Raw genomic sequence first — 22,659 nt, 5'->3', positions numbered from 1 at the left:
CATATTTTATTGCACCAATTACACGTAGCAAGACCACACAGGCTGCTTGTTAGCAAGATCAACCTACCAATGGCCATACTTGATCCCAGCCCATATTTGGCATCCAATCACACAACTGCCATTAAGCCACCTGCTGTGTGGAAATTCACCTATGACGGTGATCGTCTAACCATAGTCACGTTGCCCATGAACTACATTAATATCCATGAGACTTCGACAACAGATTACCGACAAAAATACAACTTAGCACACATAGTCTAAATCAAGCCCAAGACACCGGCTGATGTTCTTCACGTCTCGGCGCAGATCGATTCCCGAAAAGCCACGGGGCCCTTCTTCGCGCTATTACCCGGAACTAACGAAGTAACCCACCTGGGCCCTGAAGAAAAAGCTTAGACCCAGCTTTGCGGAGAAACAACCCATCCTCGGCATTGTTTTGGGTATAGAGATCGCAAATAAGTTCCGTTTCAGAACAGGACCTGGCAAAGAATCCTGGAACAGGCCACATTCTTGGCTTGCTTTGGGCATTTCTCTTTGGTGGGAATCTTTCCCATGGTGATTTCATATATAGCCTATAAGTAAATACCCCGCAAACCTGATCATTGTCTGTATGGGGTAATACCCTTTCATATTCAATATTCTCAGGGTGACGCGGTGGGGCTCGACGATGTCTGCTCCGTGTCTCTTTTCGACTCCGTCTACGCTAGTGGTGCTACTAGTAGGAGTGATTGTTTACCCGTACTCGGTCTCAGCTAGTTATAAAAAGGTTTCCTCTACTCTGAAAATGGATATTGTTTGAGATTGAACCAGACCATCGTGTTTATTTATACTTTAAATATCTGAAGTGGAATTGACCGGATCGACAATATGAGATTCAGTTACTTTGCTCTCCTTGCTGCTGCGACATCAGTAGCAGCTTCTCCGCTGAAGAATGCGAAGAGATCTTCTTCATTCGAATGTTGGTGTTCAATTTACGATACCAATGACTATTCCAAGACTGATAGCCTATATAGGGTTTGGGGCCAGCGAATCCGGTGCTGAGTTTGGCTCCGGCAATATTCCTGGTGTCTATGTGAGCTATCCATGGGTATACGAAGATACATGGTCATCTCGGTCCTAATCAATGATATAGGGAACCGATTATATTTTCCCTAGCACAAGTGCCATCCAAACCTTGATTGATGATGGCATGAACATCTTCCGCGTGACATTCCTCATGGAGCGTTTGATTCCAACTACTATGACAGGATCTTTTGACGCGGAGTATCTAAGCAACTTGACCTACGTACGTAGCTACCTATGGCCCCCAACATCTACTCAGAGACTGACTAAGGCAGGTTGTGAACTACATTACCGAGGCAGGTGCCCACGCTATTCTGGATCCCCATAATTTTGGTCGATAGTAAGCCTAACCACACTGAGCTCCGCACACAAGATGAAGTACCAGCCAGACTGACATCTCAACAAGCTACGGCTCAATCATCACAAGCACATCAGACTTCCAGACATTCTGGGAAAATGTTGCGAAGAAATTTGCATCGAATTCATTGGTGATTTTCGACACTAGTAAGTACTCCGCAGACCACTAACAAACTTAAGACTACGCTCATACTCGCAGACAACGAATACCACGATATGGATCAAACCCTTGTCTTTGACCTCAATCAGGCCGCAATTGATGGCGTCCGCGCAGCAGGAGCAACAAGTCAATACATATTTGTCGAAGGCAATTCCTATACAGGCGCCTGGACCTGGACAGAGTACAATGATAACCTAGTTAACCTCACCGATCCTGAAAATAAAATCGTCTACGAGATGCACCAGTACCTTGACTCGGATGGATCGGGTACCAGCTCTACCTGTGTCTCGAGCACGATTGGTCAGGAGCGCGTCGAGTCTGCGACGCAGTGGCTTATCGATAACAATAAGGTTGGTGTCTTGGGTGAATTTGCTGGTGGTGTAAACACTGTCTGTGAGGAGGCGATTGTGGGAATGTTGGATTATATGGAGGAGAATTCGGCGGTTTGGAAAGGTGCTTTGTGGTGGGCTGCGGGTCCATGGTGGGGTTCTTATATTTTCAGTATGGAGCCGCCAAGTGGTGTGGCTTATACGGGGATGTTGTCGACTCTGGAGCCGTATTTTGCATAGACATTAGTGGACATCTGCAATGATGCACTGCAGACATATTTACATAAGTGGTATCTAGCACCTATTCATTGCTGTTCGCCTGATACCATGCTCCCGAGCTTCACGGAGTCACGGATGGATGTTGATTGATGGATGGCGAAACGGCCGCAAATGTACATTTAGTAGCAACCACTTCCAAGGTTGACATCAATTATATATATCGTCAGTATGACCAAATTATCCAAGTAGTGAGACCGTCTAGCGTCTAAGGAATGGATCACTATAGCAAAGTAGTTTAGGTTTATCATAATTTCTGTTGAGGCAGTCATGATCTGGGCGATGGGAGAACGTGTAGAAATACGGTGAAGCAAAAGCGTATTTCGCCAGTTGACGCAGTGCAGAATGATCCATGGAAGCATGGAAGAAGCCAGCAGGCGACATCAGTCTTGGCAGGTATGTATCTTTTGTGTCATACCCGTGGCTGATGTCCACGCAAGGTTCGGCGCAGCCGCTATGTAACTGCCTAAATCCCTAGATCGTGGATATGCATGGGTTCGGGATAGATTGAGTAGCCATGGATACTTAGCCCCAGAAAAGTTTATTTTCAATTAAATATAGAAACTACTTAAATGGATGTGGATGGCTGCCGAAAAAAATCAGCAAAGACCCAGAAAAAACGCGTGCAGGTGTGGAGAGAGGCGCGGCAGCCGGCATTCACGCCAAGAGTTAAAATGCAGAAGCCTAAGCAAGATCAGATGTAATATTACGCAAGCTGGACATTTTGGGAAAAATAAGGGTCGATTAAATGAGCGAGATAGCTGAATTAGTCTAGGCCATCTACTAGAGTTTTATGATTATTTTTATTATTTTTAATATAATTCTTTTATTGCCGTTCGTATTCTAGAAATAAGGAGGAAAGTGCCAAGTTCACAGGGCTGGCAGGATGACGAGGCTTGGACAGGGGAGGAATGCCGATCCTGCGCTCGACCATGGGACATGACAAGTCCCTGAGTGCTAGTGACCGCCTACGTAAGTGTGATTGTCGTGTTGTACATAGATTAACCAAGGGGCGGAAAGGGACAAAGAGCCTTTTTGGTTGAGAAAAGGTCGTCAGAATCTTCTAACTTATCACATTTGTTCTGTAGCTCAATCTTGAAGTAGAAAATGCATGATTTTTGATGTGTATAGTGCATAGACTTCATCCAAGGTTCAATACAGATCCAACCAGGGCTACCCAAAGGGGACTAGCGTTGACACGAATAGAAACCCAACGTGGCGAGCAAATTCAAAAATGCTCCACTTTCGGGGGCAGTTAATCTCTGATTGGCAGTGGCTAAGGCCCTGCGCCTCTTACAGGGAGGCTGGAGTCGTCGTTGCTAGTCAACAGAGGCTGTACACTTTCTGGGCGCTGATCATCTTAGGTTAAAACCTGCCATCTTCCCCCCCCCAATTTCAACTCTTATCCGTCTTACGATTTACCCTTCCTTCCTATAGGTCCTCCACTTTATCACCACATCTAAAATTTCCCACATCACCACATCATGGGAAAAGCCGGCCGTGTCGCGTGTATTATCACGCCTTATCTCTTAACGATCGCCACTTTGATTTGTATCATCCTCGTGGGTCTGGGATGTACCAAGGCCAGCTCTAGCACCTTGAATAACCTCTACTTTATGCGGGTAAGCATTGATCCAACGAACAATTCAAGGAGCTTCCAACTAACCAATATGCGCTGCAATAGATCGACTTGTCGAACCTCACCAATGGCACAAAAACAACCAGCGAAATCGAGGATATCCTTAATGAGTTCGACATCACCAGCGTCAGCTCCAGCGACGTCAAGGAGCTGGTTGACGAACTCGCCAGCAACGAGGAGGACAGCCTGATCAAGGAATACTACGATATCGGTCTCATGGGTTACTGCGACGGTCAAATCAACAGCAAGAAGTACAACACCACCTACTGCTCCAGCCCCAAGTCCGAGTTCTACTTCAACCCGATCTCCGTCTGGGGCCTGTCTAGCTCCGACGTCTCTGATTTGCTGCCCGACGACTACAACAAGGTCATGAAGATCTACAAGGCCGTCTCCAAGTGGATGTTCATCGCCTACGTGATCGCCTTCGCTGTCACTATCCTCGAGATCCTCGTTGGTATCTTCGCTATCTGCAGCCGCTGGGGTAGCTGTGTCACCACCCTCTTCGCAATTACCGGCTTCATCTTCACCGCCGCCGCGTCCATCACCTCGACTGTTCTTTTCTCGGTATTCAAGAGCACCCTGGGCACGACTCTCAAGGCTTACGGCATCGAGTTGTCCATGGGCAAGAACATTTTCGCCGCTACTTGGCTCGCTGTTGCTTTCTCTCTCGCCGCTACCATCTTCTGGGTCTTCAGCGTCTGCTGCTGCTCCGGCCGTTCTCCCTACAACCACAAAAATAAGGGCATGCGCGGTAACGGTTTAACCGCTGAGAAGGCTCCTTACACCTACGAGCCCATTGGCGCCGGTGCCCAGCAGCCCTTCGGCCACCAGCAGCCTACTTCTTACCCTCCTCCTCCCCCCAACTCCTACCCCATGACCAACCAGCAGCACCATGCTAGCCCTTACGAGCCCTTCCGCCACGCCTAAGTGACGCTTATGAACAAAAACACACTTTCCTATGAAGCGTTCTTGAATTGGTGATACCATGGCGTTGCAATTGGCTGTTTCCACTTGGAATCGGGATTGGCTTTTTCTTTTTTGGTTTTGGCATCTGACGACTTTCTTTTTGATGACTTACGTCTGCACAGCGCACAGCGCATCTGTTGTTGCATTCAAATCCTATACTGTATATGGTTTTTCATGACCTAGTGATGACTAGTCGAGACTATTGCGAATAAATTCGTCAATAATTACCGAAAATACATTGTTTTGAAAAATAATTCTTCCATGAAACTTTAATCTCCATTTAATTTCCCCGCCTGAAACCGTAACATAAAACATTTTCCCGTCCCTTCTTGCCAAGCAAGCTAAAAGTCTTAGCTTGACTTGCCCCTTGAGTAGGCAAAGAAACGAAATGGTAGCCCCAAAAGGGTCTGAAATTTCTACAAAAATCCGCATCACCGCACTCCTTTGAGTTCAGGTATCCATATATAAGGCTCAGACCTCTCTTACTGGTCATGTATGCCACAGTGGATCCGTGCTAGCCCCAGCCTCGAACTATTTTCTTATTTAGGGCAGTGCCAGGCTCCGTGCTTCTGGGGGCCGTTTGGTTGAACTAGTTTGTGAAGTGGGACCCCACAGGACTCGAAACAGAAAGTTATGCGAGATGAATATGAGGGTTGCTAGCAGGGTAGATAATCAATTTCCGAGGGCTGACTGGGTTAGTGCCGTGCGGCTGAGACGATCTTAATCTTGTGCTTTGACTTCATTATGGACTTTGACTTGATTATGGTATGGGCTTACACTGAATTAGTTATGATTGATAGATAATGGGTCAATTGTGTTAACCAGTGAATATTTGGAGTAATAATGTACATGAATCGAAATTAGAAGAAGAATGGTAGTCCTGCTGCGTATCTCGTGATTTACCCAGCGCCAGCAGAACAAAATAGAAGCTTGCAATCAATGCAGCGGATGAAGATAAAAGAAACGTCCGATAAGGTTGTGTCCCTGTCAACGGTGAATCGGGCGTCGAATCACGCCTTTATCGTCAAGACGAATCTTGGCACCTCCACGACGTTTTCGGTCACACTTCACGTTCTGGTCTGCTTCTGCCCAACGCTTGAACTCCGTTGGACCATCAGACCAAACTGGACCTACTGGCCGGATGTGTTGAAGCGAGAGAAACCAGTTCTCATTGTCGCTCTCCGAATCACAGATTTCTGGAGAAGCTGGGATTGTTTCTGCAGGCATGGGTTGTGTAGACATGTCCCCTGCATGAGATGCAGCCCTACTGGAAACAAAAGTTTCATCACCCAATTCAACACTAGCAGTTTCGTGAAGAGTGTCCTCAAGGTCAGTGTCATGGTCGGCGTCCTCGGGGTCGGTTTCGGGAATTTCCATGTCGATATCCTCCGCTTCCGCTTCAGCCGGGGCGGTAGGATTTTGGGCCTCGGCCTGTGTGAAGTGGTTCCTATTTGACTTCAAGCTGGAAGCGGGAGGGACGGATTTTTCATGACGGCTCTCCTGGGTGCTGTCGACCCTAATGGGGTCTGATGCAGAGTCCTCGCGCTTGATCTCCACAAAAGAGGCGCTCGAGGGTTGTTCCTGGCCAGGGGATTTGGTTGACGTGCCGCCTTGAGAGGGAGCATTGAAAGAGTTGGCGTGAAGATCTGTAAACTTTTCCACCAGACTGCCCGTAAATGAGATATCCAGACTAGGACCTTGCGTATGAGCTGGGGCCGTATGTTGCGAACTGCTCGCAAATGCAAGGATTGCTTCATCAGGAGAGGTTTGTGATGCTGCCAATTCTATGCCACGCGCTGTCAAACTGCGTTTGCTGAAGAAGGGCTGGGAGACGTTCTCCAAAAAGTAGTTCACATAGTTGAGCGTCTTAGAGCCTTGTGACGCGTTCTTTTCAAGATATCGAGGATAGTTTGTGAGATGCATAGCGATAAAGTCATCCCACAGAAACGACCGATGCAGTTTGCCTTGCTGTCGAACAGCATGTAACATCCCACACAGCTTGGTAAAATGATCGAAATCCCCAGAGTAGGAGGAGTAGTCACTGCAGAAATTTTTGTACACTGCTTGGGCGCCAGCATACGTCTCTGTATTGGTGACAAAGCCCTGCCGGCGAGCTACCAAGGAAGAGTTTTGAGTGTTAGCAATTTCAACGCCGTCCTCTTCGCTGCCTTGTGGGAATTTGTCCGAGTCTCCGTGCGAAAATCGATCCTTTCCGATGACTGAATCAGGTTGGACTGAGGGTGGGAGAAGGGAGGCACGGAACTGAGGAGAACCCCCGGGCTTGTTGGGAGTATGAGTTTCTCTCGCAGGATCTTTTGTTAACTCGTTTTGCTGGGACGCGGCGGGTTCATGACGGCCCGTCAACGCAGTGGGCGAGGGCTGGGTTGCAGAAACAGAAAAGTCATGGTGGCGTTGGGCTGGCCCTGAGGAATCAAGCACAATGTCTGCCTGGGAATTATTTGAGATGCTTTGCGATTGTGGCTGCGACTTCCACTGCGAGGCTATGCTGCTGGTTGGCAACTGAGTCCCTGGGACATCCACTGTGAATGGTATTTCTTGGCCCTTTCCAGAGGGGGTCGGAACTTCGTGAGAAGACTGGCTCTGATCATGGCTTGCATGAAAAGGATATGTGTCTAGAATACGGGATTGGGAAGATGTTTTGTGGATCTGAGAAGAGGAAGGGTTCGAGCTTGAGAGTCCGCGTTCATTTTGGTCTGGATTCGAACTGTGATGCAGCCGATTGCTTCCAACTTTTGGTGTAACCGCAACTTGTACAGACTCCGTATTCACACTGGGCAGTGGTGGACCTGAGCTTACCAGTTCCTCTCCCATCTGACTGGACTGTGTAGGATCTGGAATAGTTTCTCCAAGTGCAAAAGGCACGGACGTGTCCATTACAGACTCGTCATCCGAATCGTCTTCTTGCGCACCAAGGGAGTGCTTAGGATCAATGGCAGGCACGGGTGATTTCAGAATTATTTCCTGATTTGGCGCTGGAGTACCAGAGAATTGTGCGAGGGGCCGATGATTTGATTCCTCATTGTCTGGGGAGCCCTGGTGAATAAGTGGAGTCCTCGATCTTGCCCTGTCTTTCTGTTCCTTTTGCGCCAGAAGTCGAGAGTTCTGGGATAAATGAGTATCAGGAAGATTTTGGTCTGCGTCATTGCCCGATTCAAATGCATTCGGAGCAGAAATGGGGGCCTTCAAAGAATAGTTCTTCGGTGACGGCCCAGGAGCATTGCCATTAATAATATTGGAAATTGGCTGTTTTCTCTGGATCGGCCGAGTCACAGGACTAGAAGGAGGAAGATCATTTTGACGAGGGCGTGGAGGGGGCTCAGGGGACGAGTGCCACTCCGAGTCATAATTCTCAGTCGAGGCACTAGAGACGGAGGAGGCGTCGCTATCCTGGGTTGGAGTGACGGGCCTTTGCGAGATAGCCTCATGTCCTCCAGTCCCACCATGGCGCCGTTCAACAGCATTATTCCATGTCCTTAGTAGCGAGGGCGGTACATGCCCTTTCGGCATGGGTTCATTCGGACGGGGCGGGATCCAGCATAATTTATCGCTGTGAAGAAGCTCACGTTGGTCCTTTGGAATCGTGACATCAAATGCCCTGATTTTATCAAACCCCTCCCATGGGTTTGACCGGGGAATAACGGCATTGTGAGAAGGGACGATAGTGACCGGCTTCTCAAGTTCAGAATGGGACAAGTTCGCAGTCTCTTCAGCTAACTTTTGATTCTGAACCCCGAGCATAAGAGCCGAAGGTTCTGTTGGGGTACCGACGCGCTGCCTCTTGGTAGATGGGATATGTTCTCTTAAACCAACAGTCTTTTCCTCGTCATCTGTTTTGGATTGCCCGCTCGAGCTTTCCCGTTGTCGTTTCCTAAGAGGAGGTTTCATCTCGGTTTGTGCAGGTGAACATCCCTTGTCCCTCGCCTGATTCGGCATATGGGGGCCATGGGCACCTGGACTTTCGTGCAAGTCGACCTCGTCCCTGATTTGAGAATAGATAGAATTTTGACTTGAAATCGATTCTGCAGAATGGTTTCCAATTGGCGATTGAGCCACCGGGCTCCAAACCGAGCCATTGTCAGCTTTCGAGATTGGCTCGGCAATGACTTGCCGTTCCACTCGAGTATCGATGTTATCCCCATGCGGCTTTTCCACCTCCGGCTCATTCGGTACTATTTGGTTTTTGATTGTATGCAGCGAAGCCTCATTTGAGACTGGGAGAGGTTTGGGCTGGAGACACTTCAGCAGCTCGTTTGCTCCAACTGAATAAGTGGTCGCTGCCCTGGACTCGTTTTCTGGGTGATCGGGACCGCGAGGCGGATCACGAGGCACCTGCGAGAAGATCTGCTGTGATTCAACGCCTTCATGATAGGCATTCTGTGTGATTACAGAGGATCCCGCTGGGTTCTTTGATATGGCGGAGTCAACAACTTTAGACAAGTCTCTAACCCTTTTTCCCACCTCGTCCAATAAAGCCCTAACATCCTTATGCTTGCGGAGTTTCTTCTTGAGTAAGAATGGTGTCTTGGGTCCGCTATCCCATTCGATTTGAAAGCCACTGATCAACAGGTGAGCAATGGGTTGATATTCTGCGCAGGGAATGACTAGCTTAAAGTCTAGAAGCTTTATCAAGTATTTTTTGGGATTTGTAGGAATCGATTGTGGAGTCTGAGGATCAGGCTTGAGCACGGGAAGTAGATCATTGGAAATAATGGCGTCGATCGACAGCTCTGTATCCATCAGAATTGCTTCGTTGTCCGAGGGTCCCATACCCCACTGGCAAGTCGAAGAATATCAGCACCTTCTGAATCTTGAATCTACTAGTGATGAACATACCTCTGCCACAGTTGCTGTAAGAATATGATCATGTCTTCGAAATTTGAAGATTAGATTGGTCCCCTGTTCATCCACCTCAATATCATCCTGTGTGGTCTGGTCCAGGTACGCTCGCAGCACCTGCTGGATGAATGGTGCGATCCACGAGGATTCTGAACTCATAGCTTACTTTCGACTTGCAACAAGCTCATCAAATTCATATCTGACTGAGTAAGGCCGTAGCAATGAAAGGTGTTGAAGCGCAAAAAGTCCAAGTTCATCACATCAGGGACACAAATCACCAAAATCCACCGATAACGATAAGACGCGACGCGCTCCGCTGACTCAGCCCCACCACGTCATTGGGCGAATATCGGATTGCGGAGAGAAAGGGCGATCGAATGTTCCCGGCTTTTGTTTTTACTCTATTCCTTTCACTTTTCTTTTACGCATACCCCAAAGTTGTCAAGTATCACAGGACTTGGTGTTATGCTTGTCCTCGAGCTCTCTCGATATTCCCGGCCCGTATGACTGGCTTCTAGCCACACTTTTACCACATGCGGGGACGACCCACGAGCTGTCAGCCCAACCTACAATAATAAAGGCACACATGGAGCCGAAGCTGCATGAGTCACCAGGCCCGTCTGCGTCGCCCAGGCTACTTGGACGACGTGGATCACGAGCATCTATGGCCGCAACTCAAACCAAACGAGAAGACATGAACGCAGCTCTTGACCAGATCCACACCGCGGCGTACCAATCCGACTCGTTGACGCTTTTCAATGACTTTACTACACCACCTGCACCGGCATCAGCAATAGATGAGAAGGGGCTTTCGGAAGAGCTATCAGGAGGACTAAGCGGCCTGTATAGCCGTTTCAGGACCTCGGTCGGGGGAATCGTGAGCGGTGGAACAAAAACAACGGACAGAAGTGCGGCAGAAATACCTGCAATCAAGAGCCCGACCTCGGAGCGCTCGATGACCAAGTCAGTGTCTGATTTAGCAGCTAGTTCGGGTGACTATCAACCGTCGCATCCCAACTCATCCCAGGGTTCAAGGCTTCATTCTCCAGTGGCAACACACTTCCAGATCAGCCAGGAAGCTGCACCACAGCTGAACGCTGGAAAAGGCTCCAAGATCTCCTCCAAAAGCGCTAGCATATCTTCCAAAACCTCCGTTTCTCCCTCGCCGGGAGTAAAAGCCAACATTGGTCCACTGTCTAAATCCACAGGCAATTCGATCGCAACAGATTCTTCCATCACCCAATCCCAAGTGAATGCCCTCGGTCAAAATCGGCCTTCTAGAAGTAGCTCCGTCAACGTTCCTCAGCAGGGGCTCAAAAATGCAGAATCTGCTAGCATTAGCAGTGGAAATGGGCCCATGGAGCCGCCTTTAAGTCAAAGCTCCTCCATGCTCAGCCAGAACCTTTCGCACTCACCCGTACTATCTGTTAAGACACATGAGAGTATTCACGAAGAGCAACATGGCTTGGAAAGAAGTGGACCCCTTACGCCGGTCAACAATGTCTCAGATGTTACGCACAGAAAGTCGGTCTCTGCGGATCAGCCGAGACCAACAGAAAATAACTCTCAGGTGGCTGCTACACGGAGCTCAAAGCATGCCGAGTCAATTCCGGAGGCTGTGTCTCATTCTCAAGAAAGCAGGTCGAACTCGCGGATGTCTTTTGTCTATGATGACTCGAACTTTCCATTGGCATCAAAAACTCATGCCAAGATTGCTCCTCCGGATAGTGGCTCAGCATCAGATAGCATTACTTCCATACCCTATGAGGGCACAGAAGCACATGAGCCGCCAAAGGCTCCCACTGCAATAAAACCCGCTGAAAGACCAAAACCACTTCCACCAAGTAACCGATTGCCTGGCTATGGAATTTCGCGGGCATCCACTGCGGAGACAACCACTACAGTTGCCTCTTTGCCACCCTTGAATACCAATCTTGGGCGGACCACAGTTCCAGCTTCTCGTGATCGTCGTGAGGCGTGGCACCGAGACGGGATGCTATCACAGCTGGGGAGTAAATTGCTCAGCAAGGATTTTTGGATGCGTGATGAAAATGCTAAGGATTGTTTCCATTGTGGGGAGCCGTTCACGACATTCCGCAGAAAGCATCACTGCCGTACTTGTGGACAGATCTTTGATTCAAGATGCACACTTATCATACCCGGAACCCGATTCGGGCAACCTGGCTCTATACGGGTCTGCAAGCCCTGCGAGGCGATGATCAATGCGCATGACGATGACTCCTCTGAGTTTTCTGACAGCGAACAGAGTCCCATCATGATAAATCCTCGGGTATCGGAGCTAAGTTGGGGCGGCAACAGTGCCCGCCCATTCGCAGACGATGATGACTCTTCGTCGGTGATATCTCAATCCATTGACCATGTTCTCAGAACTCCCACTATGGCCATACCAGCGACACGACGCGCAGGTGAGGGCCGCTCCGCCGTTCTGGAAATCAATCCTGACCGTCCTTTGGCAAGACCGACCTCGTCTCGATCTCTCAGATCTTCTTTGGGTGGAAGGCCACATTCAATGGGTCACAAGCGGCATCACTCACGCCAACAGTATATTCGGAGTTTCAAGCCATATCACGATGACCGGGCGCCCTTTCAACGCCGCCACGCAGATGACTTTAGCACAGAGTCCCGGCTGCCTGCCTTTCACAAAGACAATATCATCGACCCGGATTTGGCTCAATACCTTTCAGATGATGCGTCAAGTGGTGATGAGCAACCAAGCTTGCTGGCAGCCGTTTCGGAGAGTCAATTCTCAAAAAGTGGCGGTGACAGTGAACGAGTTCCTTTCGGCGGATTGCTTGCAGCCATGAAGAAGGGAAGATCTGCATTTGGCGATCGAACCATTCCTAGTGTCATTCAACCCAGCCGAGATGCAGATGAGGTTAGCCTAAGCAGTTCGAGGGCAGTGAACTTGCCGCGTTCTTCTCGTCGCCGAAACTTGAGCGTCGCAAGCAGTGTTCATCGTCAATCCCCTAGGACATCAAGAGACACGTTTCTCCAAGATCTTCCTGTAGGGGGGAACCTCCCTGTTGCTCCGACCCAGACTGGATTCAAGCAAACCAGAAGCTCATCAATGAGGGGGGTGGAAGCGCCACCAGTTGAGCTCAATAAGGCTAGCTTGGAACACGTGCGCAGGCTTTTGCAGCAACTGTTGGCTATGTCTTCAGTACCAAATATTGACAGCTGGGAGAATGCGCTGATGCCAATTCTTTTGAAAGCAGCCGATGAGGTAGACCCCGATGTTCAGCATGGAGACGACATGGATATTCGCCACTACGTTAAATTGAAGAAGATTCCAGGCGGTCGGCCTGGTGATACATCCTATGTCTCAGGTTTGGTGTTCACCAAAAACCTGGCGTTGAAGAGCATGCCCAGAACCATTTTACGTCCGAACATCTTGATCATAACATTTCCTCTTGAATATGCCCGTCAACAACACCATTTCATGAGCCTCGAGCCTGTCATTCGACAGGAACGTGAATTCTTGGAAAATCTTGTCAGCCGGATTGCAGCCTTACGCCCAAATCTGCTGCTTGTTGAGAACAATGTCTCGGGGCTAGCGCTCGGTCTTCTTGAACAGGCCGGGATTGCAGTTGCGTACAACGTGAAGGCATCTGTTCTTGAGGCTGTATCACGTTGTACTCAAACCAGGATTGTCACATCCATGGACAGACTTTTGACCACCGCTTTGCGTAGCGACTGTATCAGCTTCGATGTGAAAACATACGTCCATTCTGGACGTAAGAAGACATACATGTACATTTCCGGCTGTCCAAAAGAACTTGGGTGCACAATTGTTTTACGTGGTGGGGACGAAGAAGTGCTGGGGAAAGTGAAAGAGATTACAGAGTTTATGGTCTACGTTGTGTACAATCTGCGTCTGGAAACTTGTGTGATGAGAGATGAATTTGCAAAGCTTCCGACGTCATCCATCGATGATTTGAAGCAAGTGACAAATGAGCGGGCCGATCAGAGTCACTACCATGGTGCCGTCCCTGAGGGTAACTTGTCTTTTGCGGAATCGGTTTCGCCGACTACCGTGGTCGAAAAGTCTACTGAGGAACTGGCAAGTAAGGTGCCAGCGACCACCGATGCTACTGCTGATGTTCCGGATGATGTTCCGATGCCTACATACTTCGACGACATGGTCCATGATCACAAAACAAAGATCTTATCAGCATCGCCATTTGTCAAGTTTGAACCCCCCTATTTGCTCATGCGCACGAGAGAAATGGAGCGACGGCTAGCCTACTTGAAGCAGCTTCGTGACCAAGATGGCAATTCAGAACAAGGTGTTGAGGAGATGCCCGCCAAGCCGCAGAAGTTCATTCTTATTACTCCCGAGATGGTTCATGAATCTCCTCGCAATGCTCCTCCGCAGGTTAAAGAAGTACTACGTGCAGCTCATGATGCGGAATATGACAGAGTTCTCTACCATTACCAGACGCAAAAGCGTCAATGGGAGGCCTATGTGTCTGGATGCTCTAGCATGTTTGATCCGTACGCTCATCAGAACATTGTTGTACTCTACAGCCTTGTGTGCACCACAACTTCGATTCCTTGCTCCGGGCCTGACACTTTTGCTTTGGAGTTTTACAACGAGCATGGGGACGAAGCGATATTTGAACCCGATTGCACCATTGGCCAATATGTCGAAGAATTATGTCATACAGCGAACGCCGTCTGCGCAGCTAACGGATGTGAGAAACGCATGTTTGAGCACCATCGCCAGTACGTTCACGGTGACGCACAGCTCAGCGTCCTGGTTCAGCCCTACCCGTCCAAACTTCGCGGCATGCAAGATACAGTGCTTATGTGGAGTTGCTGCAAAGTATGTGGACATGAGACTCAGGTCACGCCAATGTCAGAGAATACATGGAAATATTCATTCGGCAAGTACTTGGAAGTATCCTTCTGGGGAAGGAATTTACATGCTCGGGCTGGAGGGTGCCCTCACGATCTGCAGCGGGATCATCTTCGCTATTTTGGTTTCAAAGATCTTGCGCTCCGTATTCAATATGATACTATCCATCTACTGGAGGTCATTGTTCCTCGGCCGCGTGTGACCTGGAAAGTGGACAACGACTTGAAGATGAGAAACGAAGTTTATTTGCGGACCGAGAGACGTTTGAACAGATTCATGATGTCCGTTCATGCACGTTTGAAGGGCATCAATGTTCAAAGTGTGGTTCCCGAGTTGCTCGACGAGTGCAAGAAAGAAATTGACCGCTTAGTCAAGAAAGCAAATGAGAATCAAGCTGCTTTGATTCGGTTGCTACAAGAAAAATACAGCGGTTCTCGCTACTGGGAAATCATACCCCTCAATGAAGTCCTTCGGTCGGTGCAAGAGAAAGTGGTTGAATGGGACACCACCTTTGCTGAGTTTGAGCAGAGCTTCTTCCCATCTGAAAAGGACATCAAGCGGCTTGCGACTCTGCAGCTCAAGAAAATCTTCCTTGATAAAGACGCCGCATCCGTGGCCCCAGATGATTCTTCGCATACTCCAACCGATTTGGGAGACGAAAATGTCCAAGAGAATGAAAAGCCAAGGATGTTGCGCCGCATGACGCTCTCCCCAGAGAAGGCTCAAAATGTTCTGGTCTCCGTAGTGGAGGAGCATGCAGGCAAGAAACACCGAGAGAAAGAGCCCGAAAATATTGAGTTGCCTCCGTTGCCCGCGGCACCTAGCGACGAAGCTGCATTATTAGGTGCGGATTCTGTCGAGAGCAACAAATCATCTCCGCAAGATGAAGCTGTTTCGAAAGAGGAAGTTCGGCACCTTGACCTAGCTGTGCCTTCTGATCAGTCTAGTCGATCACCTCCTGATCCGAATTCGCCGCCTCTTGGTCGTTCTTTGACCAGCCCTGGTGTTGTACAAATGCTTCATGAGGCCAACGGCGCTGAAGGACCACAGGACGATGCATCACCTCCGCCACTGTCGCCAAAATCAACACACCCTTCTTACGGAAACAATAACTTTAAGGAAGGATGTCTGTCTCGTCCACCAAGTACTCCACCAAATAGGCCATCGGCCATTCCAAGATTGACCGAAGGTGCTTTCAGGCGAGCTGGAAAAGCACGCTCTCCCCCGTTAATACGTGCTCAGTCCCAGCCCGCACACCTTCTGAGGGACAAGTCCATTGGCAGTACTTCATCGGGAGGATTTAGGACAAATTTAACCAATAACTCAGTTGACATTCGAAGCGACTCCACTAAAACAACGGATAAAAAGTTTACAGATCGCCTCGGTCTTACAGCTCTCAAGAATGGTCGTTTTACTTCGGGGCACTCTCTGATTCCGCGATCTACACCGAAAGGGCGAGGCAACACTCGCGTTTCCAGTCTTGCTAGGCATTTTGAACAACTGAGTCGGGAGTTCGAGAAGGAGAGACAGAAGGAGAGGCGACAGCGAGCTGCTCAAAGCACTCAGTCACGTGCATTCCCACTGGCATCCTCAAAGCCTATCGTGGAGGTTTACAGAAACGTCCGAGAAGCCGTAGAGGAACGTGAACCCCCGGTTGATGGAGAGGAATCTCCACCATCTGTGCCGCAGCTTCCAATGGAGGAATCTAGCCGCATCAGTGAGGGGTTCGCTGATCAAATTGTCCCCGAAGAGCCTTCTCCCAAGGCTGATTCTCAGGAAACGCCTCCTGATTCTTTCGAGTCTGGGGGTATCTTCCGTTCTGACTCTCAACTTATGTCTGAGACCGAGTTAGAGGAGAGCCCCAGCGACGAGGATCAAGCTACAGCCGAAGATCTCCATCCTGTGGACTCACAAGAAGATACAAAAATGGCCCCGGAGGATGAATCGATGGATTTCAAGGATCTGGCCAAGCACGAACGCACAACACTTTTGAAAATGTTGACCAATTTCTGGTCCGAGCGCTCTGCCAGCGGATGGGCTGCTCTTGATTACCCTCTAAGTGTTATGGACCATGTTTTTGCCGACTGCGATATCATCGTACGCGAAGATGAGCCGAGCTCCCTCGTCGCATTTGCATTGGACTCGTCGGACTACAAAGAGAAATTGGCCAGTATTCAAAAACGGTATGAAATGGAGGAGCATGTCTCAGACCTTGAGGCTGACCCCGAAGTCGCCAAAGAGGCGCGAGTTGAGCACGCCCTTTTGCGGCCGACAGGTACTCACTTGAAATACCAGTTTCAAGAAGGCCAGGCCAAGATGCTTTGCAAGGTGTTTTATGCGGAGCAATTTGATGCGCTTCGCAAAAAATGCGGCGTGGCTGATCGTATTGTGGAATCACTGTCTCGATGTGCAAAGTGGGACTCCAAAGGCGGCAAAACCAAGTCATTGTTCCTGAAAACTCTGGATGATCGTTTTATTCTCAAGTCTCTGTCTCCCGTTGAGACCCAGGCCTTCCTCAAGTTTGCCCCAGCCTATTTTCAGATCATGTCTGAGGCATTGTTTCACGAGTTACCCTCGGCTATAGCCAAAATGTTTGGCTTCTACCAGGTTATCATCAAGAACCCTGTCACTGGAATCGAGTTCAATTGGTTCCTGTTGTTGATGGAGAACTTGTTCTACGATCGCAAGCCGAACCGTATCTTCGATCTCAAGGGTTCGATGCGCAATCGGAAGGTCGAGAGCACCGGCGAACGGGATGAAGTGCTGCTAGATGAGAACATGGTTGATTTCATTTATGAAACGCCTTTGTTTGCGCGTGAGCACTCCAAGAAGTTACTCGCCCAGAGCGTATGGAACGACACCCTTTTCCTCGGCCGCCAAGACGTCATGGACTATTCGCTCATGATTGCCATTGATGACAAGCGCAGTGAATTGGTTGTTGGTATCATCGACTGCATTCGCACTTACACTTGGGACAAAAAACTTGAGTCATGGATCAAGGATCGCGGCTTTGCTGGTGGCGGTCGCAATCGTCCGACTGTAACCAGTCCCAGGGAGTATAAAAGTCGGTTCCGAGAGGCCATGGCCCGATACGTCCTCCAAGCTCCGAGGTAAGTGCACTCCAATACCTGATTATCTTTGAATTGAATACTAACTTGATTCAATTAGTTGCTGGCATCAATTACAACCCAGTGCAATGTACCGATACCCGCAGGGCGAGGTGTCCAATGTCACCGAGTTGGACGTGGATGAGAATGCTGAAAACAGCATCTAGAGACAGAAAGCAACAACACCATTTCCCCTATACATAAGCTCCACCCCATGATGCTTCTCTGTTTTTTTCTTTTTTCTTTCTGCATTATGACTGATGACTTGATGACATTTGAACGTCCAAGACTGGTGTCTTGAGATATCATATTCGTTCCTTTCTAGCGCCATAAAGTGGAGATGTATAATAGAGGCATTTCACATATACTGCTGGGCCAAACCCTAACAATGCTTAGCTAATGATATTGAGCCACATAGTTAGTCACAATCATACAATTAATAAGGATTTGATCTCGTCCTATTGCAGTTTATAATACCCCAAACATCCATTTGTCCGGCGTTTACCTTGAATATGCCTAATAAATCAGGCCCAAATAACCCGAAGCTCCTCGGTAGAAACCGGGATCAATCGGGTCCGTTATCGGGAATTGTGTTTAGCCATTCAAGTCTGAAGTTTCCAATAATTATTGCTCCGATCCTTTCAATTCTTCAGTTTTCATTCCATTCAGCGGATTTTACACAGTGCGACTTTATGTGGTGTTGATGGGATATACAACGCAATAGCACCGCCGCAATTGCGCGATCATGCAGTCACCCATGCATAAGCCTCGGCCTCGGGCGTTTTCGTGACCTCTCCCCGCAACTGAGAGCCTTCGCTTCTCTTCCGGCTAATTGTTCTCTTTTTTTTTTCATTCTGCATTCTTTCGCACACTTTTATCCCCTCATTATTGTGGGTGGTTTGGAAGCGCCATACTTGGAGAGCGCTTTGCCTTACGAATACAGGCCAAACGGCTCGAGTGATCTACAACCACCATGCGAAAATTCACGCTATAAGGTTAGCGACGACACAGACTAACAGGGACGAGAATTGCAGCAACTCTAGGTCTATTGAACTTTTGTTTCCTCCAGGGAGAATGTCTAGACTAACTAACATCGCACTTGACCTGAAGGCATTAAATTCGTCTCACACATGTGTACATGAATGCATTAACTTTCTTGAGACGCGCGATGGTCCAGATCGCAGAACAGGAACGAACTTGGCTTTAAAGGAGAAACAGGCAAAGGAAAATAAAGGTATGTGTCCCACCATCGCACCAGCGATTAACCAATTAAAAAGAAGACAATGTTGGACCAGTTATCGATCCTTGTAGCTTACCAATTTTAGTTTGCTACGTTTACTCTTCGGCCAGGCCGAGGTTCTCCTCAGCAGGAACCACACGAACGGTGTTGGTGTGGCCCATACCGCCACGCCATCCCTGGACGCAGACAATGGGGTCGCCCTTGGTGATAACACCGAGCTTGAGACCGTGGTTGATAGCCCACTTGAGGCGGCGGTCGACATCCTCCTGCCAGATCTTGACGTTGAAGTCGGGCTTCTTCTCGGGGAAGTAGAAGGGCCACACACCACGGTACAGGTGGGAGTACTGGAGACATTGTTAGCATGGAAACCGAGCTCGAATCTTGAAGAGTGCAGCCTTACGCGAGAGGCGGTCTCGTTACGGGTGACCATGAGAATGGGGCACACGGGGCGGTACTTGGAGAGGAGACGGGCGGTCTTTCCACTGCAAAGTGTGTCAGTACATGCGGGTTTTTAACAAAAGCCATAGAGGGGATGGACATACCTGGTGGTGAGGACAACAATGGCACCGGCGTTCAGCTCGAGACTGGCACTGACGGCAGCCATGGCAATGGACTCGGAAGTCTCAGTGGGGCGAGGAGCCAAGTTACGCAGCTCATCGAAGACGCTGAAGTGAGGAGTGGCAACCTCAGCCAGGAGACAGGTCTCGTGCATCATCTTGACGGCCTCGCAAGGGTAGTTACCCTTGGCGGTCTCGCCAGACAGCATGACACAGTCAGCACCGTCGAGAACGGCGTTGGCAACATCGGAAACCTCGGCACGAGTGGGGCGAGGGTTGTATGTCATGGACTCGAGCATCTGGGTGGCGCAAATAACGGGCTTACCCTTGATGTTGCACTTGGCGATCATCATCTTCTGGGCAATGAACACCTTGGGGGCAGGGATCTCGATACCAAGGTCACCACGGGCAACCATGACACCGTCGGTCTCCTCGAGAATCTCGTCAAAGTTGTTGACACCCTGCTGGTTCTCGATCTTGGCAATAATCTGAATCTCCTTACCCTCCTCGCCGAGGACCTCACGGATGTGCTTGATATCGGCACCGCGACGGATAAATGAAGCAAAGATCATGTCGACCTTGTTCTTCACACCGAACTTCAGATCACTGATATCCTTCTCGGAGAGAGCGGGAAGGTCTACGTCGGTGCCGGGCAGGTTAACACCCTTGCGGGAGGAGATGTTGCCGTTGTTCAAACACTTGACCTTAAGGTTCTTCTCATCGACCACCTCGACCACCTCGAACGACAGAATACCGTCGTCGACATAGATGAGCTTGCCGGGGGAGATAACCTTGGTCAGGTTCTTATAGTCGAGGTACCTGTGATCGCGCGTTTGGTCAGCTCCAGTCTTCTACTCCGCTTGCACTCCGCTTCTCCACTCGATGGGGTCTTACATGTTCTTGTTGTCACAGGAAGTAGCATAGGAATCGTCGGTGGTAATGTTGAGCATATCGCCCTGGCTGATAGGGAAATCCTTATCATCGACGGTGTTACCGGTACGGATCTCAGGGCCCTTAGTGTCGAGGGCAATGGCCAAAGGACGGCCGGTCTGGATACGAGCAGCCTCACGGGCATTGTCGATCACAGATTGGTGGTACTGCCATCGAAGTCAATGGATATTCATTACTGGTGTCCGCAGACAAATTGCCAAGGGAAGTACTCACCTCATATGAGCCGTGGGAGAAGTTCATACGGACAACGTTCAAACCAACTATGATGCTTATCAGTCTTTGCTCGGATTTTCATTTCGGGTCTCTTATCGGGCTGCCATACCAGTGCGGAGAGCATTGATCCGCTCGACGGAGTTGGTCTTGGGACCTGGAGAGCAATTGTGCGTTAGCGAAAATTTCCCACGCCGATCATCAAGGTCCTCATTTTGAAGTAATTCAGAGCAAGAGGCATGACTGGGGGCTATTTTACGAAGGACATACCAATGGTACCGATGATGGAGGTACGGCGGAAGTTCTTGGCCGGGACCATCTCGGTGTTGAGCTTGGAGTACCACTCCAGCTTCATCCGGTTGGACAGGTGGTCAAGAGAGTTGGTGGCCGCCATTTTGAACTTCTGATCAAACTAATTGATTTTAGTATGGTAGAAGAGAATGAGATGATTTGAAGGTGGGATGGGGAAAGAAAGGTAAGGAGGGGAAGAGAAGAAGAAGTTGGGTGAGGGGCGGGGCCTGGAAAATGTTGGCCGCCGATACTATCTCCGCTCACCTAGAATCATTTATGTTGCCCGATGTTGCCCCGGTGTAGAACTACTCCATATTCTCAATTGATTACAAGTTCATGGATAGAAAGTGGATTTTAACCAATATCTCTTCTTTTGAATTACTTATTTCTATCGCTATTCTAAAGTTTAATTCCTTTTCTAGCTATAAGGGTTCCTCTCACCGTTTTTTTGGCCCCCCCGCTCCCAGAGCTATCGGCAGCGGCGGGAATATACAACTGCAGGCAGAAATGAAAAAAATGGATAGCAACCCCAGGGCAAAAAAGCGGAGGGGCCCGTGCTGGTCTGCCCAGCGTACATTGGATCCCTTTTATCAAGTAAACGTGACAAATAGCGACACCCAATTTGACCAAATAAAGCGGCTTCGACTGAAACGGAATTTCGGTGGGATTGAGCTTATCGATAATGGATGTGGCATATGTGGCGGTGTCTACATTATATAATCGAAGCTGTGGCGGTGCGGGAGTCTCCAGACGTCATGTGCAGCCCAATCTCCACGTGATCCTAATTTCCCCGTCTGCTGCCGTGCATCATCTGCCTAATTTCAGATAACAGCAGCTTTCCTCGGCTTGAATCTGCCATTCTTTCTGCACTCTCGGTGTTGATACAAATCTACAACCATGGTAGGATGGAAACGTCCTCCTCTTATCCCACAGGAGCTTCATGAGCTTCTCCAATCCATAAATATGGTGTGACTGACCGATACTCCAATAGCTCGGCCGTCTTACCCACTACGCATTTGATGCGGTCCTTTGTGAGTGCTTTTGATTTTGCACACTAGGCCTATAAGTGACTTTGAGCTAACATATCTTTCTATTATAGTTTCCGCTTTCCTTGCTGGCGTCAAGCGCTCCACAGGCCTCACGTAAATACGACCCCTCGGACCCCCTCTCTTCCTGCTTCTGTTGCTTGCTGCGTATATGCAATATGCCCATGCAATACCTGCATCCACAACCGCACATAAAGGATCGTCCAGCTAACTGTGTTGACCCCCGCGCCACCCTCCGTTGGGTCGTGTGCGTGCGGGGGCCGTCCTTAGCCCCAGTGTGAAGACCGAACAGCTCTCCGATAACAAAGAAGTCAAGAAGTGGTTTGACAACTACCTTGGTGTTGGCGAATGGGTTATGGATCAGTCCGTGGCGGTGATGGGCTCCTCCAGCTGGTTTGAGCGTCGACGATAGATCGGACAGAGATAACCGACTCGCTGAAACGGGCTACGATTGATTCCCTTTTAAGTTCTGTTTGCGCCTCAACTTGAATCATAGCTTTGAAATGGCGCACCACATGGGAGATGCAATATGCGTTTTGAATCACCAAACCGAACACTTTGTTGTTTTGTACAGTTTCAAAGTGCTGGACTTTCTAGCTGGCTTTCCCCCATGTTGGCTTTTGAGCAGATCCCCATATCACAGCTAAGGTGACGAGTGACGACTACATCTCCCTTCTGCACTGTTACTACTGCTTCCTCCTCATTCGACATCATGTTCAGAGCTATGGCGTC

General features: G+C 49.2%; 6 protein-coding genes across 6 annotated transcripts; 4 read left to right on the top strand and 2 right to left on the bottom strand.

Annotated features, from left to right (window-relative positions):
* Positions 1-867: 867 nt before the first annotated feature.
* N7503_011476 (glycoside hydrolase family 5 protein) lies at positions 868-2,148 on the top strand (the record flags this gene model as incomplete). The annotated part of the gene is made up of 6 exons (XM_057071022.1): positions 868-958; positions 1,014-1,072; positions 1,133-1,285; positions 1,338-1,402; positions 1,469-1,566; positions 1,619-2,148. 6 exons carry the CDS (start codon positions 868-870, stop codon positions 2,146-2,148), a joined length of 996 nt encoding a protein of 331 aa, XP_056917633.1.
* Positions 2,149-3,621: 1,473 nt separating this feature from the next.
* N7503_011475 (SUR7/PalI family protein) lies at positions 3,622-4,837 on the top strand. Its single transcript, XM_057071021.1, has 2 exons — positions 3,622-3,806; positions 3,869-4,837. The coding sequence occupies exons 1-2, from the start codon at positions 3,669-3,671 to the stop codon at positions 4,748-4,750; spliced, it is 1,020 nt and encodes a 339-aa protein (XP_056917632.1). The 5' UTR covers positions 3,622-3,668; the 3' UTR covers positions 4,751-4,837.
* A 939-nt stretch (positions 4,838-5,776) lies between these two features.
* N7503_011474 (uncharacterized protein) lies at positions 5,777-9,805 on the bottom strand (the record flags this gene model as incomplete). Its single annotated transcript, XM_057071020.1, has 2 exons — positions 5,777-9,583; positions 9,644-9,805. 2 exons carry the CDS (start codon positions 9,803-9,805, stop codon positions 5,777-5,779), a joined length of 3,969 nt encoding a protein of 1,322 aa, XP_056917631.1.
* A 427-nt stretch (positions 9,806-10,232) lies between these two features.
* Positions 10,233-17,843, top strand: N7503_011473 (1-phosphatidylinositol-3-phosphate 5-kinase FAB1; the record flags this gene model as incomplete). Its single annotated transcript, XM_057071019.1, has 2 exons — positions 10,233-17,635; positions 17,694-17,843. The coding sequence occupies 2 exons, from the start codon at positions 10,233-10,235 to the stop codon at positions 17,797-17,799; spliced, it is 7,509 nt and encodes a 2,502-aa protein (XP_056917630.1). The 3' UTR covers positions 17,800-17,843.
* Positions 17,844-18,967: 1,124 nt separating this feature from the next.
* On the bottom strand, positions 18,968-20,984 carry N7503_011472 (pyruvate kinase CDC19; the record flags this gene model as incomplete). Its single annotated transcript, XM_057071018.1, has 7 exons — positions 18,968-19,216; positions 19,273-19,354; positions 19,415-20,248; positions 20,324-20,526; positions 20,594-20,640; positions 20,703-20,747; positions 20,861-20,984. The coding sequence occupies 7 exons, from the start codon at positions 20,982-20,984 to the stop codon at positions 18,968-18,970; spliced, it is 1,584 nt and encodes a 527-aa protein (XP_056917629.1).
* Positions 20,985-21,778: 794 nt separating this feature from the next.
* N7503_011471 (DUF1748 domain-containing protein) lies at positions 21,779-22,339 on the top strand (the record flags this gene model as incomplete). Its single annotated transcript, XM_057071017.1, has 4 exons — positions 21,779-21,781; positions 21,873-21,912; positions 21,981-22,023; positions 22,198-22,339. The coding sequence occupies 4 exons, from the start codon at positions 21,779-21,781 to the stop codon at positions 22,337-22,339; spliced, it is 228 nt and encodes a 75-aa protein (XP_056917628.1).
* Between the last annotated feature and the right edge of the window lie 320 nt (positions 22,340-22,659).

This window comes from Penicillium pulvis (assembly GCF_028828015.1).
Source record: "Penicillium pulvis strain IBT 33274 chromosome Unknown scaffold_8_segment0_segment0, whole genome shotgun sequence".
Classification (NCBI taxonomy): Eukaryota; Fungi; Ascomycota; class Eurotiomycetes; order Eurotiales; family Aspergillaceae; genus Penicillium; species Penicillium pulvis.
Note: the sequence above shows the minus strand (reverse complement) of the source record. Positions and strands in the feature narration are given on the sequence as shown.